The sequence below is a fragment of the Camellia sinensis genome, chromosome 4 (genome assembly GCF_055761805.1).
Source record: "Camellia sinensis isolate YWXY chromosome 4, ASM5576180v1, whole genome shotgun sequence".
NCBI classification, from domain to species: Eukaryota; Viridiplantae; Streptophyta; class Magnoliopsida; order Ericales; family Theaceae; genus Camellia; species Camellia sinensis.
In genome coordinates, this window is record NC_138964.1 from 75,000,837 (window position 1) to 75,013,358 (window position 12,522).

At 32.5% G+C, this 12,522-nt stretch overlaps 1 protein-coding gene across 1 annotated transcript; it reads left to right on the forward strand.

The window, feature by feature from the left end:
• Nucleotides 1-3,193: 3,193 nt before the first annotated feature.
• LOC114291712 (transcription factor bHLH14) lies at nucleotides 3,194-11,204 on the forward strand. Its single transcript, XM_028235574.2, has 2 exons — nucleotides 3,194-4,213; nucleotides 10,627-11,204. The coding sequence occupies exons 1-2, from the start codon at nucleotides 3,212-3,214 to the stop codon at nucleotides 10,951-10,953; spliced, it is 1,329 nt and encodes a 442-aa protein (XP_028091375.2). The 5' UTR covers nucleotides 3,194-3,211; the 3' UTR covers nucleotides 10,954-11,204.
• The last annotated feature ends 1,318 nt before the right edge of the window (nucleotides 11,205-12,522 follow it).

Below are 12,522 nucleotides of genomic sequence, written 5' to 3' on the forward strand. Positions count from 1 at the left end.
GAAAACACCCAGCCAGCCAACCAACAAGCTCACATCTGTGTAGTACTGTACTGTACTGTACAGTAGGCTGATACAAATAAAATTTTATAACGTTTACATTTTCAGTTTATATTTATAAAAATTTTATAAATTGATTTCTGTTTATTTTTTGTTTATTATTAGAAAAACATAAACTACAAACGTGTTTGGTAATTAACAAAATGTTTAAAAAATTTTAAAAATATAAAAAAGAGTGAGAAATGAAAAGTAGTGACAAGTGGCGGCGGAAGACGGTGGTAGAAAGTGGTGACGGTGGGTGGTGGGTAGCTGGTGGCGGGTGGGTGGTGGTGGTAGGTGGGTGGGTGGGTGGGTGGCGGTGGCAAGTGGCAGGTGGTGGATGGTAGCGAGTGAGTGGTAGTGGTAGTGGGTGGTGGGTCGTGGTGGCAAGTGGGTGGCAGATGGCGGGTGGTGGCGGGTACGTGGCGGGTGGTGATGGTGGGTGGGTGGGTGACGGTGGCAGGTGATGGGTGGTAGCGAGTGGGTGGTGGTGGCAGGTGGTGGTGGCAGGTGGTGGCGAGTGGGTGGTGGGTGGTGATGGTGGGTAGGTGGGTGACGGTGGCAGGTGGTGGTGGTGGTGGCAGGTGGGTGGCGGATGGCGGGTGGTGGTGGGTGGTGGCGAGTAGGTGACGAGTGGTAGTAGTGGTGGGTGGAAGGTGGTGGGTGATGGTGGTGGTGGTGATGGTGGTGATGGGTGGTGGGTGGTGGGTGGTGGTGGCAAGTGGGTGGCTGGTGGTGGATGGTGGTGGCAGATGGGTGGTGAGTGGTGGTGGCAAGTAGGTGGCGGGTGGTGGTGGTGGCGGGCGGTGGATGGTAGTGGCGGGTGGTGGGTAGTAGGTTGTGGCGGGTGGATGGCAGGTGGGTGGTGGGTGGTGGTGGCGAGTGGGCGACAGGTAGGTGGTGGCTAGTGGGTGTTGGTGGCAAGTGGGTGGTGAGTGGTGGGTGCTGGTGGCAAGTGGGTGGTGAGTGGTGGTGGTGGAAGACGGTGGTGGAAAATGGTGGCGGGTGGTGGCTAGTGTTGGGTGGTAAAAAAAAAAAAAAAAAAAACTGAAAACTTAAAATGGAAACACATTTTTTGTGTTTTCATTTTTTAGCCAAATTTATAAACTGAGACCACTGATTTATAAATCAAAATTTTTACCAAACAAGTTTTTATTTGAGTTTTTAAAATTTTTGTAAATATAAACAGAAAATTAAAAACGTAAGTGTTACCAAACGGCACCTAATTAAATGTGTTGAATATATATTCGTATGAGATATTTGATAAAAATATTAATCAGTGTGTTCAGTTTTAGTTTTTTGTATTAAATTTTTTAAAAGTTAAATTTTTTGATTTTCATATTTTTTTATTTTTAGTGAATATTTTTAAAATTTTAAATTTTTTTTTTACTTTTTTAGATGTACCTTACTTAGATGTGTCTAAAAAGTAAAAAATTTATGAAAAAATATTTTAAAAAATTAATAAATACATAAAAATATAAAAAATGTATTAAATTCTTGTATTTTTTTTTATACTTTTGGTATTTAGTGAATTTTTAAATGATTTTTTTAATAATTTTTTTACTTTTTAGGTGTATTTATGTTAAGTATGTCTAAAAAGTAAAAAAATTACTTAAAATATTAAAAAAATTTAGTAAAAACAAAAAAAATATAAAAATAAAAACTTTTAAAAAGTATTTTTAAAAAAATGGAACCAAGCTGAATAATGTTCCTAATATCTACAGTATTATTCAGTTTTTATTTCTTTCAATTCCCAGTCGGTGATCAAAAACAGTTTGTGGTACCACTTTATTATACGCAAAGATTAATGTCCCACAAAACAGTTTGTGGTACCGCTTTATTACAGGAGGAGGAATTCCTCCTATCTAAAGAGGATTGTTTGGGCTGGTGACGCTTATTACGAGTTTCGTTTATTTTAATTGTTTATTTTGTTAAGCCTTCGTTTGGAAAGTGGGTTGGTTTTTTGGTTTTTTGAATTTTTTAGCTATTTTAGCCTGGACTTAAAAGTTTGGTTTGGGAAGGGCTTTTTGGCTTTTTGACTTTTTTGAGTTTTTTTGTGAGAGAATAATGTAATGATTATGGGTTGGATGTGATGTTTTGTTTGTTATGGCTAAAATAGCCTATTTTGTTTTTTGTGGCTAAAATAGCCAAAAAAAACCAAACCATGGCTTCCCAAACGAAGCCTAAATATTTTATATATTATATTTAAAAAAAAATTATGTTAATCCGATAACTGTAATTTATGTAATTTATCATGTTTTGTTTACTAAAACAAATAGACGATAATTGCCTTTTTAAAAAAGAAATCATATATATATATATATATATATTTTATAACAAAAATAATAAATTGAATAAGTTGTAGTCATGGATTAACTTAATTTTTTCTTTTATGAATGAAATATTGTTTAAAAGAAATTGAAGTTGAATAAGTTGTAGTCATGGATTAACTTAAGTTGATCGGATATTGAAAGAACTAAAAATCATTTATTAAAAGAAATTTAATAAATAATTTTATTGTTTAATAAAACTTTTAGTTCATATGGTTTTCGATATCTGATCGACTTGATTTTTTACAGATATGATATACATGACAAATCTTAAAACGTGAACGGTTTGAATTATTAAAATTGGGTCCAAAAATAAATCCAATAACTTATCAAATAGAGAAGCAAGGAGAGAATTTAAAAAGAATCCTTACTCAAAATTCACCGACTAATCACTCGTTTTTCAAAAGTCCCACTGCAAACAGTTTTTGGTACCGCTTTATTATGTTGATTGGTGACCGACCTCATACATTATTTCTCCCTACTCCTCTCTCTCTCTCTCTCTCTCTCTCTCTCTCTCTCTCTCTCTCTCTCTCTCGCCTTGTTTGGCAAAGACTATTTTTTATTTCTTATGCTAAAATTCACGCAAAAAATAAAATAAATTAAAATAATTAATAAAAAAAAATATCATATTAAATTTATAATTATTTTATTTTTTTCTTACAAATATTATATCTATTTAAAAAAAATAAAAATATAAAAAAAATCCACCATCTTTCGAAATATAAATATTTTAACCTATTAAAATAATCAAAAATTAAAATAACTAACACCCCCAAACCGGACGTCTATATCTAGAAAATTTGTGAGTGTAGTGCAGTGCAGTGCGTTGCAACAAGGAGAACCATATGGCTGAGATTATCTCTTCCTCTTCGTCACCATTACTTTTGTTTCATGGGACAACACCACCTATTCAACAACGCCTCCAATTCATCATGCAAAGTCGAAGTGAGTGGTGGGTCTACGCCATCTTTTGGCAAGCATCAGAAGACAGCAATGACTGCTTTCTTCTTTCTTGGTGTAATGGCCATTTCCGAGGCACCAAACACTATGCCTCTTCTAAGGCCAAGCTTTCCACCAACAATGGACATGATCATGGCCATGACCCCGAGTGGTTTTACATGGTGTCTGTGACAAAGTCATTTGTCGATGGAGATGACATTGTTGGCCGGAGTTTTAGTTCCGGTGCTTATGTGTGGCTAACCGGTGATCTTGAGCTGCAGTTTTACGATTGTGAAAGGACTAAAGAAGCTCATGGGCATGGGATTCAAACTCTGGTCTGTATTTCAACTTCAAATGGTGTTATTGAACTGGGTTCCTCAGAAATTATCAAAGAAGATCGGAGTTTACTCCAACTAGCCAAGTCTCTTTTTGGCTTTGACTCTGAGGATATCACCTCTGTATCAAAACAGCCTCAGATTCTGTTTCCCCCGAACCCTAATCTTTCCCTCCTAGACTTTGGTTCTCCAAAAGAGAGTTATGAAGAGAGGAATATGAAGAAAGAAATTACTATAACAACATGTCGATCATTGTCTGAATCGGGGGCTTCTGATCTTGAAGGCCCTTTTTTCTCAAATTCAAAATTGATGAACATTCGTTCTAAGAAGAGAGGAAGGAAGACAGTGAGAAGCCGAGAAACACCACCCATAAACCATGTGCAGGCAGAGAGGCAGCGGAGAGAGAAGCTGAACAATCGATTCTACGCACTGCGAAGTGTGGTGCCCAATGTATCGAGGATGGACAAAGCGTCTGTACTTGCAGATGCAGTTTCATACATCAAAGAGCTTAAAGCGAAGGTAGGGGAATTAGAGGCAAAACACCGAGTAGAATCCCAATCCCACAAGGCAAAGGTATTGTTGGAGATTTTCTAATAGCTTCAACATTTTAATTATTTTTATTTATTATTATATTTTATTATTTATTTATTTATTTTCTTTTATAGTCTTATTTATTTGAATTTTAAATTTGTTTTTAGTTTTAAATCAAAAGGTGTGTCTGTTCCAAACAGATACCAAAAAGCCTATTTAAATAGGACTCTTACTCAGGAAAGAATAACGTACTCTGTTTTCTCTCTCTCCTTCTTCTCTTTATAGTATTTTATATTTCATATTTCTGGACAATTGATACATTCTTGACAAATTCTTCTGGTACAACTGTGCATTGTATCAGATCTTGTAAAGTTTTTGAGTTGTACCTTGGAGTCGTTTGTGATCGTTAGAACCTGCACGGAGGGAGCGTATAACGATTTTAGAACAGCGTCTTTGACGTGCCTCTCACAATCACACACGCTTTTTTTCTGAACCCTTTCATCTTTTACTTATTCTGTTATATATATGTATATATAGTTTTGTTGAATTGTAAAACCTAATTTTTCATAATCTATTTTGTTTTCAATATTATTCTATTAAATTGATTTAAGATAAATATTATTTAATTTCCACAACAATCTTAAGTCACTATTTCTGTAACATATTTAATCTTTTAATTATTTGTGTTTCATTATTGCACTTGTTGGTCTTGAACAAATCTGTTTAGAAAAATAAATAAATAAATAAATACGATTACTGGAAAAACAAGATCGGTGTGGAGGGACTTTCCGTGGTGAGAACATGTTCCTACACTTAAACTTCAAACAAGACCCGTTTGTTGAATAGGATTACTTTGATCGTATTCATTTTTATTTATTTATTTTTCTTTGTTTTTTTTTTTCGAAAACAGTGTAACTGTGTTTTCAAATATTGACTTATATATATATATATATATATATTAATCCAAAGAAGTTGTAAAACTCGTTGTTTATGTGTAGTTTTTTTTTTTATATTAATTATTCTTAGAAAAGTTGTTGAGTAAAATTAAAATTTTCACATGATAAATTATGTTGTTTAGATTCATGATATTTAATTAGCATTGTTCATGTTATAAATTATTGTGTTTAGATTTGATCTATATAAAAAATTTGTCACATTTTATCCCTTCCTAAGTTGTTGGCAATTAATTTTTCAATCAGATTTATCTAAATTTATCTCTTCCTAACATTTGTGATTGTTTCATTGTTGTATCACACAGATTTTATAATTGTCTATTCTCTTGTACCTTAACTAATTTATTTTATGGCTAATTTAGAAGAAATTGTTAGTGTGAAACCTGAAAAATTTAATTGTAACAATTTTGAAAGATGGCAAAAACAAACAAGATATTGATTAACCGTGTTGGGTCTTATGTCTGCCATAGAAGATCAGGATTTAGTTGGATCTTGGTTGTCACCCGAACAAATCGAATTTCATTGTTATAATAGAATCCTTAGTGTGTTATCTGATCATTTATATGATGTATATCAGTCAACCACCTCGACTGCAAAAGAATTATGGAAAACCTTAGAGGCCAAATATGGAACTGTGGATGCTGGTATTGATAGGTTCATTGTCTCTAATTTTAATGGTTATAAAATGAAAGATAACATACTTGTAGGAGACCAAATTCATGAGTTTCAAGAACTACTTAGAAAAGTAGAAAAGAAAGGGACAACTTTTAGTGAGGAGTTTAAAGTGTCTTGTCTTATCAATAAATTACCTCAATCTTGGAATGACTTTGCTAAGCGTCTTAGGCACAAACAAGGAGATCTGTCATTAACTCAATTAATCAATACACTTAGGGTGGAAGAGAAACATAGATCAAATCTAGAAACTGGAAAAGAGAAATGTTGTGGAGAATGTGAATAAGAATAGTTCCACCAATAGGAATAACTTTCAACCTATAGGTAAAATTTTCAAGAACAACCTTAAGTTTAAATCTAGGGGTCAAAATGGCAAACACCATAATAACACCTACCAAGCCAATGCTAATAATTTTAAGGGACAAGGGAGTGGCAAAAGGTTGTGCTATGTATGTGGAAGAACCAATCATTATACGAATGATTGTTTTTTTAAGAAGACTGATGTGTATAAACCAAAGTTCAACAATAAGCAAAGAAATCAAGGTCATAATGCTCAGGTGAATATGATTTTGGAGAAAGAAGAAATTACCGGACCATCTTTAGGTATAATCCTGAAATTAATTCTACTTTTGAATATCAAGATTGGTGGTTAGATTCTGGGGCTAATATACATGTGTGTTTTGATTGTGGTTATTTTAAAACTTTCCAGAAATCAAGTGGAGGAAATGTAACTTTGGGAAATGGATCAATTGCATCGATACTTGGCATTGGAGATATAGATTTGAAGATGACTTCTGGAAAAATCTTAACTTTGAGAGATGTGCGATATGTTTCTGAATTTAGAAGAAATCTTATTAGTGGATCGTGTTTAGTACAGTTAGCTTACAAAATTGTAATGAAATCGAATAAAATTGTAATCAGTAAAAATGATATTTTTATTGGTAAAGGTTTTGTATGTGATAGTTTATTTAAATTGAATGTATCTTTTGAAGTTAATTATATCTCTCATAATATTTTGAATATTGAAGTTTGTGATTTGTGACATAGAAGACTTGGATATGTGAATTTAAGGAAAATTAGGAAAATGATGGATTTAGAATTAGTACCTAAATCATCTATTGATGTTAAACGCAAATGTGAAATATGTGTGCAAGCAAAACAACCTAAGAAACCTTATAAATCTGTACGAAGAAATTTACAACTCTTAGACCTTATACATAGTGACGTTTGTGATTCTAATAGACCACTAACTAGAGCAGGAAATAAGTATTTTGTAACCTTTATAGATGATTGTTCTAACTTTTGTTACTTATATTTAATTAAAACCAAAGATGAAGTGTTTAGTAAATTTAAAATTTATAAAGCTGAAGTAGAAAATCAATTAGAAAAAAAGATTAAGAAACTTAGATATGATAGAGGAGGTGAATATAATGTAGGTACCCTTAGTATTTTTTGTGAAGAACATGGAATTATTCATGAAGTAACCCCACCTTATTCTCCACAATCTAATGGGATAGCTGAAAGGAAAAATAGAACTCTTATGGATATGATAAATGCAATGCTTATTAGTTCTGGTTTACTGGAGAGCTTGTGGGGGGAAGCGATACTCACTGCTTGAATTATATTAAATAGAGTAATTGTGAATGATAATGATAAAACACCTTATGAAATCTGGAAAAAACGAGTACCTAATCTTAAAATGTTAAGAGTGTGGGGGTGTTTAACAAAAGTAGCAATTCCAGAACCTAAACGTAAGAAAATAGGACCTAAAACTGTGGATACCGTTTTCTTAGGATATACTCAAAATAGTAGTGCTAATAGAATTCTAGTAATAAATTCTGAAATTAGTGAAATTACTAATAATACAATAATTGAATCTCGTGAAGCTACATTTTTTGAAGATATTTTTCCATATAAAACTAGGATCTCAAATCAGGTTATAAATAGAACTTCTACCGGTAGTACTAGTGTTATTCCTTTGAGAGGTGATTCTGAACATCTAAATATAGAACCTAGAAGAAGTAAGAGACTTAGAATAGAGAAAACTTTTGGAGATGATTTTTATACTTTTTTAACTGAAGGAGAACCAAACACTTTTATAGAAACTATGTCATCTTTAGATGCACCTTTTTGGAAAGAAGCCATTAATAGTGAGTTTGAATCTATTCTTCAAAATAATACTTGGGAGTTGACTAACCTACCTCCTGGGAGTAAGGCTATCGGTTGCAAATAGGTATTTAGAAAGAAATTAAAACCTGATGGAAGTATAAATAAATATAAGGCAAGATTAGTAGCCAAGGGTTTTTCACAAAAGAAAGGAATAGATTATTTCGATACATATTCACCTGTTTCTAGGATCACAACCATTAGAATCTTAATTGCTCTAGCATCCATTTATAATTTAGAAATTCATCAAATGGACGTTAAAACTTCTTTTTTTAATGGAGATTTAGATGAAGAAATTTATATGGAGCAACCTGAAGGTTTTGTGGTTCAAGGACAAGAACATAAAGTTTGCAAGTTGGTTAAATCTTTGTATGGACTTAAGCAAGCTCCTAAACAGTGGCATGAAAGGTTTGATAAAATAATTCTAGAATCTGGTTTTAAGATTAATGAACATGATAGATGTGTATACTATAAAGAAGATAATGGTGAATGTATTATTTTGTGTTTATATGTTGATGATATCTTATTATTTGGAACTAATTTAGAGATAATTAAAAATGTCAAATCTTATTTATCTTCAAAATTTGATATGAAAGATTTAGGAAAAGCTTATATAATTTTGGGTATGAAATTAGAGAAAACAACCAAAGGTATTACACTGAATCAATCTAGAATCCTAGAGAAAATGTTAAAAAAGTTTGATTATTATAATCTCAAACCTATTTCAACTCCTTTTGATCCTAGCATGAATTTGAAGAAAAATAATGGTGTACCTGTATCTCAACTTAGATATTCTCAAATTATTAGATCACTTCTCTATATTACTTATAAGACTAGACCTGATATTGCCTATGCTGTTGGGAGATTAAGTAGACATACTCATAATCCTAGTAAAGATCATTGGATTGCTGTGGAAAGAGGTTTTAAATATTTACGAGGAACTCTAGATTATTCACTTTGCTTTAGTGGTTTTCCTAATGTGGTAGAAGGTTATAGTGATGCTAATTGGATAACAGATAACTTAGATGTTAAGTCTACTACTGGGTATATATTTATGTTAGGTGGAGCAGCAATATCATGGGGTTCTAAAAGACAAACCGTTATCTCCAGAAGTACAACAGAATCAGAACTTATAGCCTTAGACACTACGTGTAATGAAGCTGAGTAGATTAAAAATTTACTCCTTGATATTTCACTTGTGAAAAATCCTATACCTGCTATTTCTATACATTGTGATAATAGAGCTGTAATAGAACTTGTGAGACAAGCACATACTAATAAAAAGATGAATAGGCATATGCAAGTGAGGTATAAATCTATAAAAAGTTTGGTGAATAAAAATGTTGTATCTTTGAATTTTGTGAAATCTGAAAAGAATATTACTGATCAGTTAACAAAAGGTTTATCTAAGAGTGTAGTCTTAGATTTATCGAGAGGGACGAGTCTAAACCCATAAGGAGTTAACTAAGGAAGTAACCCAACTTCTGTGATTAGAGATCCCATGAAGGAAGTTCAATGGATAGGAACAATCCTTACAGTGTGACTCGTATTCCAGCACTTTAAAGATGGAGACTTTATTAAACTTATTATTTATATTCTCCTGCTCATCCCTAAGAAATCAGTGTTGATGTAAATGTGATGGTTAAGGAAGAATATTTACTCTAAATGAATCTGAGGCGAGCAAACTCTCGCAAGATAGACATCCGTCACTTCTATCTTTGGAGGATTCACCTAAGTGGGAGCGTCGTGAAGCCGCGACCGTGGAAATAGGGCTATTTCCTAAAACTCTCATGAGAATCAAGATTGAGCACATGGCTGCTAATAGTGCTAACTCGCGCCACAGTTATGTATCATACCATATGTGTGACATGTTGAATTTGGTAAAAGGATTTAGTTCAAGACCTAGTTCACTAAGATCTTTCAGAATGAAACTGTTAACACTAAGTGAGGTTCAAGTTTGAAAAACACCTACACCCATTGTATGGTTTTAAAGTTGCCCATATTATTTTTATTTATTTATTTGTTTATTTTTATTTGACTGTTTTATAAAGTTTTGAATCTTGTGGGGGATTGTTGGAGATTTCCTAAAAGCTTACAAACTTTAATTATTTTTATTTATTATTATATTTTATTATTTATTTATTTATTTATTCCTTTTATAGTCTTATTTATTTGAATTTTAAATTTGTTTTTGGTTTTAAATCAAAAGGTGTTTCTGTTCCAAACAGATACCAAAGAGCCTATTTAAATAGGACTCTTACTCAGGAAAGAATAACGTACTCTGTTTTCTCTCTCTCCTTCTTCTCTTTATAGTATTTTATATTTTATATTTCTGGGCAATTGATACATTCTTGGCAAATTCTTCTGGTACAACTGTGCATTGTATCAGATCTTGTAAAGTTTTTGAGTTGTATCTTGGAGTCGTTTGTGATCGTTAGAACCTGCACGGAGGGAGCGTATAACGACTTTAGAACAGCGTCTTTGACGTGCCTCTCACAATCACACAGGCTTTTCTCTGAACCCTTTCATCTTTTACTTATTCTGTTATATATATGTATATATAGTTTTGTTGAATTGTAAAACCTATTTTTCAGAATCTATTTTGTTTTCAATATTATTCTATTAAATTGATTTAAGATAAATATTATTCAATTCCCACAACAGGTATGTATGGCGGACATGTATAACAACAATCCAAGCGCGTTTTCATCATCATCCTCGTCTAGCTATGGGATTGCTAATGCAGCGGATGCGGAAGTGGAGGTGAAGATGTTAGGAACAGATGCGATGATTCGAGTGCACTGTGTGGACGTGAATTACCCTTGTGCAAGGTTGATGGATACACTAAGAGGCCTTGACTTTGGAGTTACTCATGCCAGTGTTTCCAAGGTGAAGGAGCTGATTCTTCAAGATGTTGTGGTTACAATTCCTAATGGGATAACAAGTGTGGAGTCCTTGACAACTGCAATTCTTACAAGGTTTCAGATTTAAGTTTAAGTCCATGTCCTTTAGGACTGCTATTATTTGTTGTGTAATATTTATGTGCCATATCTTAAACTTCATTGATATATTTGTTATAGGTGTCTAAAGGTCAGTAATTCGTAATAGTGTTTTACTCTTTCTAGTTTGGGAGCAGGGCCAGTCCTGTGATTTGTGAGGCTTAAGGCAAACTATGAAAATAGGGCCCTTTAATATATATTTTTTTAATAAAAAGTTTATGCATAAAATGATAAATATCAACAATTTTTTTTATTTAAGTTTACTTGTATATATAATCATTAAAATTATAAATTAAAATTTACTTTCATATATTAAGGGATTGTTTGGGGCGTTCTAAATAAGTGCACTTTTTGACTTTTTGGACTAAAAAGTAAAGGAAAAAAAAATATAGTTGTTTGGGATAATTTTTTGACTTTTTACGAAAAAATATGTATTAAAATATTGTATAAAATAACAAAATTACTATATTACCCCTACATATATAAATGCCTACTGACAGTGATGGTACCGTCATGCATACAGTGGACAGTTAGGACCAGATTGCCTACGGTGATGTTCGGACTGGACAGTGTTGTTCGACCAGTGGGGGCCCACCACGAGTTCCGTTTTTGTAATCGGAACCGATCAATATGTAGAACTCGTCAAGTACTATATGATTATGAAAAATCATGTTGATCGGATGTCGATAGCTATTTGATCGAATTAGTTTTTTGTCAACCGATACTTTGTGCACATTCTTTTTTTTTTATACAAAACTGATTTGATCATATAGTTATCGATATCTAATCAACTTGATTTTTTATAGCCATCTAGTACTCGATGAGTTCTACACATTGAACAGCTCCGATTATCAAAACGGAACCCGTGGTAAGCTCCCACTGGCCCAACAATACCCGTGACACCTCAGCCTATATGCATATATGCTATGACAGCGCATCATTCCAATAATATTTATTCACATATATATACATATATGTTCTGACAGCACCAGACAGTACTATCATTGCCATGCCAAAACTTGACTTCTACTTTTTTTTTAATTTGTTATATATATATATTTATATTTTTGTGAATAGTGATAACTTTTAAACTTTTTAAGTAATTTTTTAGCTTTTTTCCTTTTTTCATGGATGCCAAACCAACCCTAAGATAGAAAGAAATCAATACAATGACTCAAAAACATTAAAAAATTGTTATCTCATAGGAAACATGACTATAATCACACTTCAATCCATAAATCACAATCTGCTGACTATCTCATATTTGATAGAAAATAAATTATAAAAAAACAATTTAATGAAACAAAATTAGGGCAAAAAAATTAGGAAAAAATTATTCAATTAAAATTGATAATGACCTAGGTAAAAAAATTAGGGCAAAATTATTTATTCTATTAACATCTAATAGATAAAGAAGCTAAAAAATAAATAAATAAATAAATAAAATAATTTGGAAAAATTTATTATTCCACTAACTGATAAGAAAAAAAGGTAGAAAAAAATTAGGCAACTTCATTTAATCAAATCTGATAGTGAGAGAAAGGACTTACTATGAGAGAGA

Excerpts from the sequence above, each read along its gene's own strand:
- LOC114291712 (XM_028235574.2), top strand. The coding sequence starts at position 3,212 with ATGGCTGAGATTATCTCTTCCTCTTCGTCACCATTACTTTTGTTTCAT. Across the intron at positions 4,214-10,626 it reads CCCAATCCCACAAGGCAAAG|GTATGTATGGCGGACATGTA; the intron begins GTATTGTTGGAG and ends TTCCCACAACAG.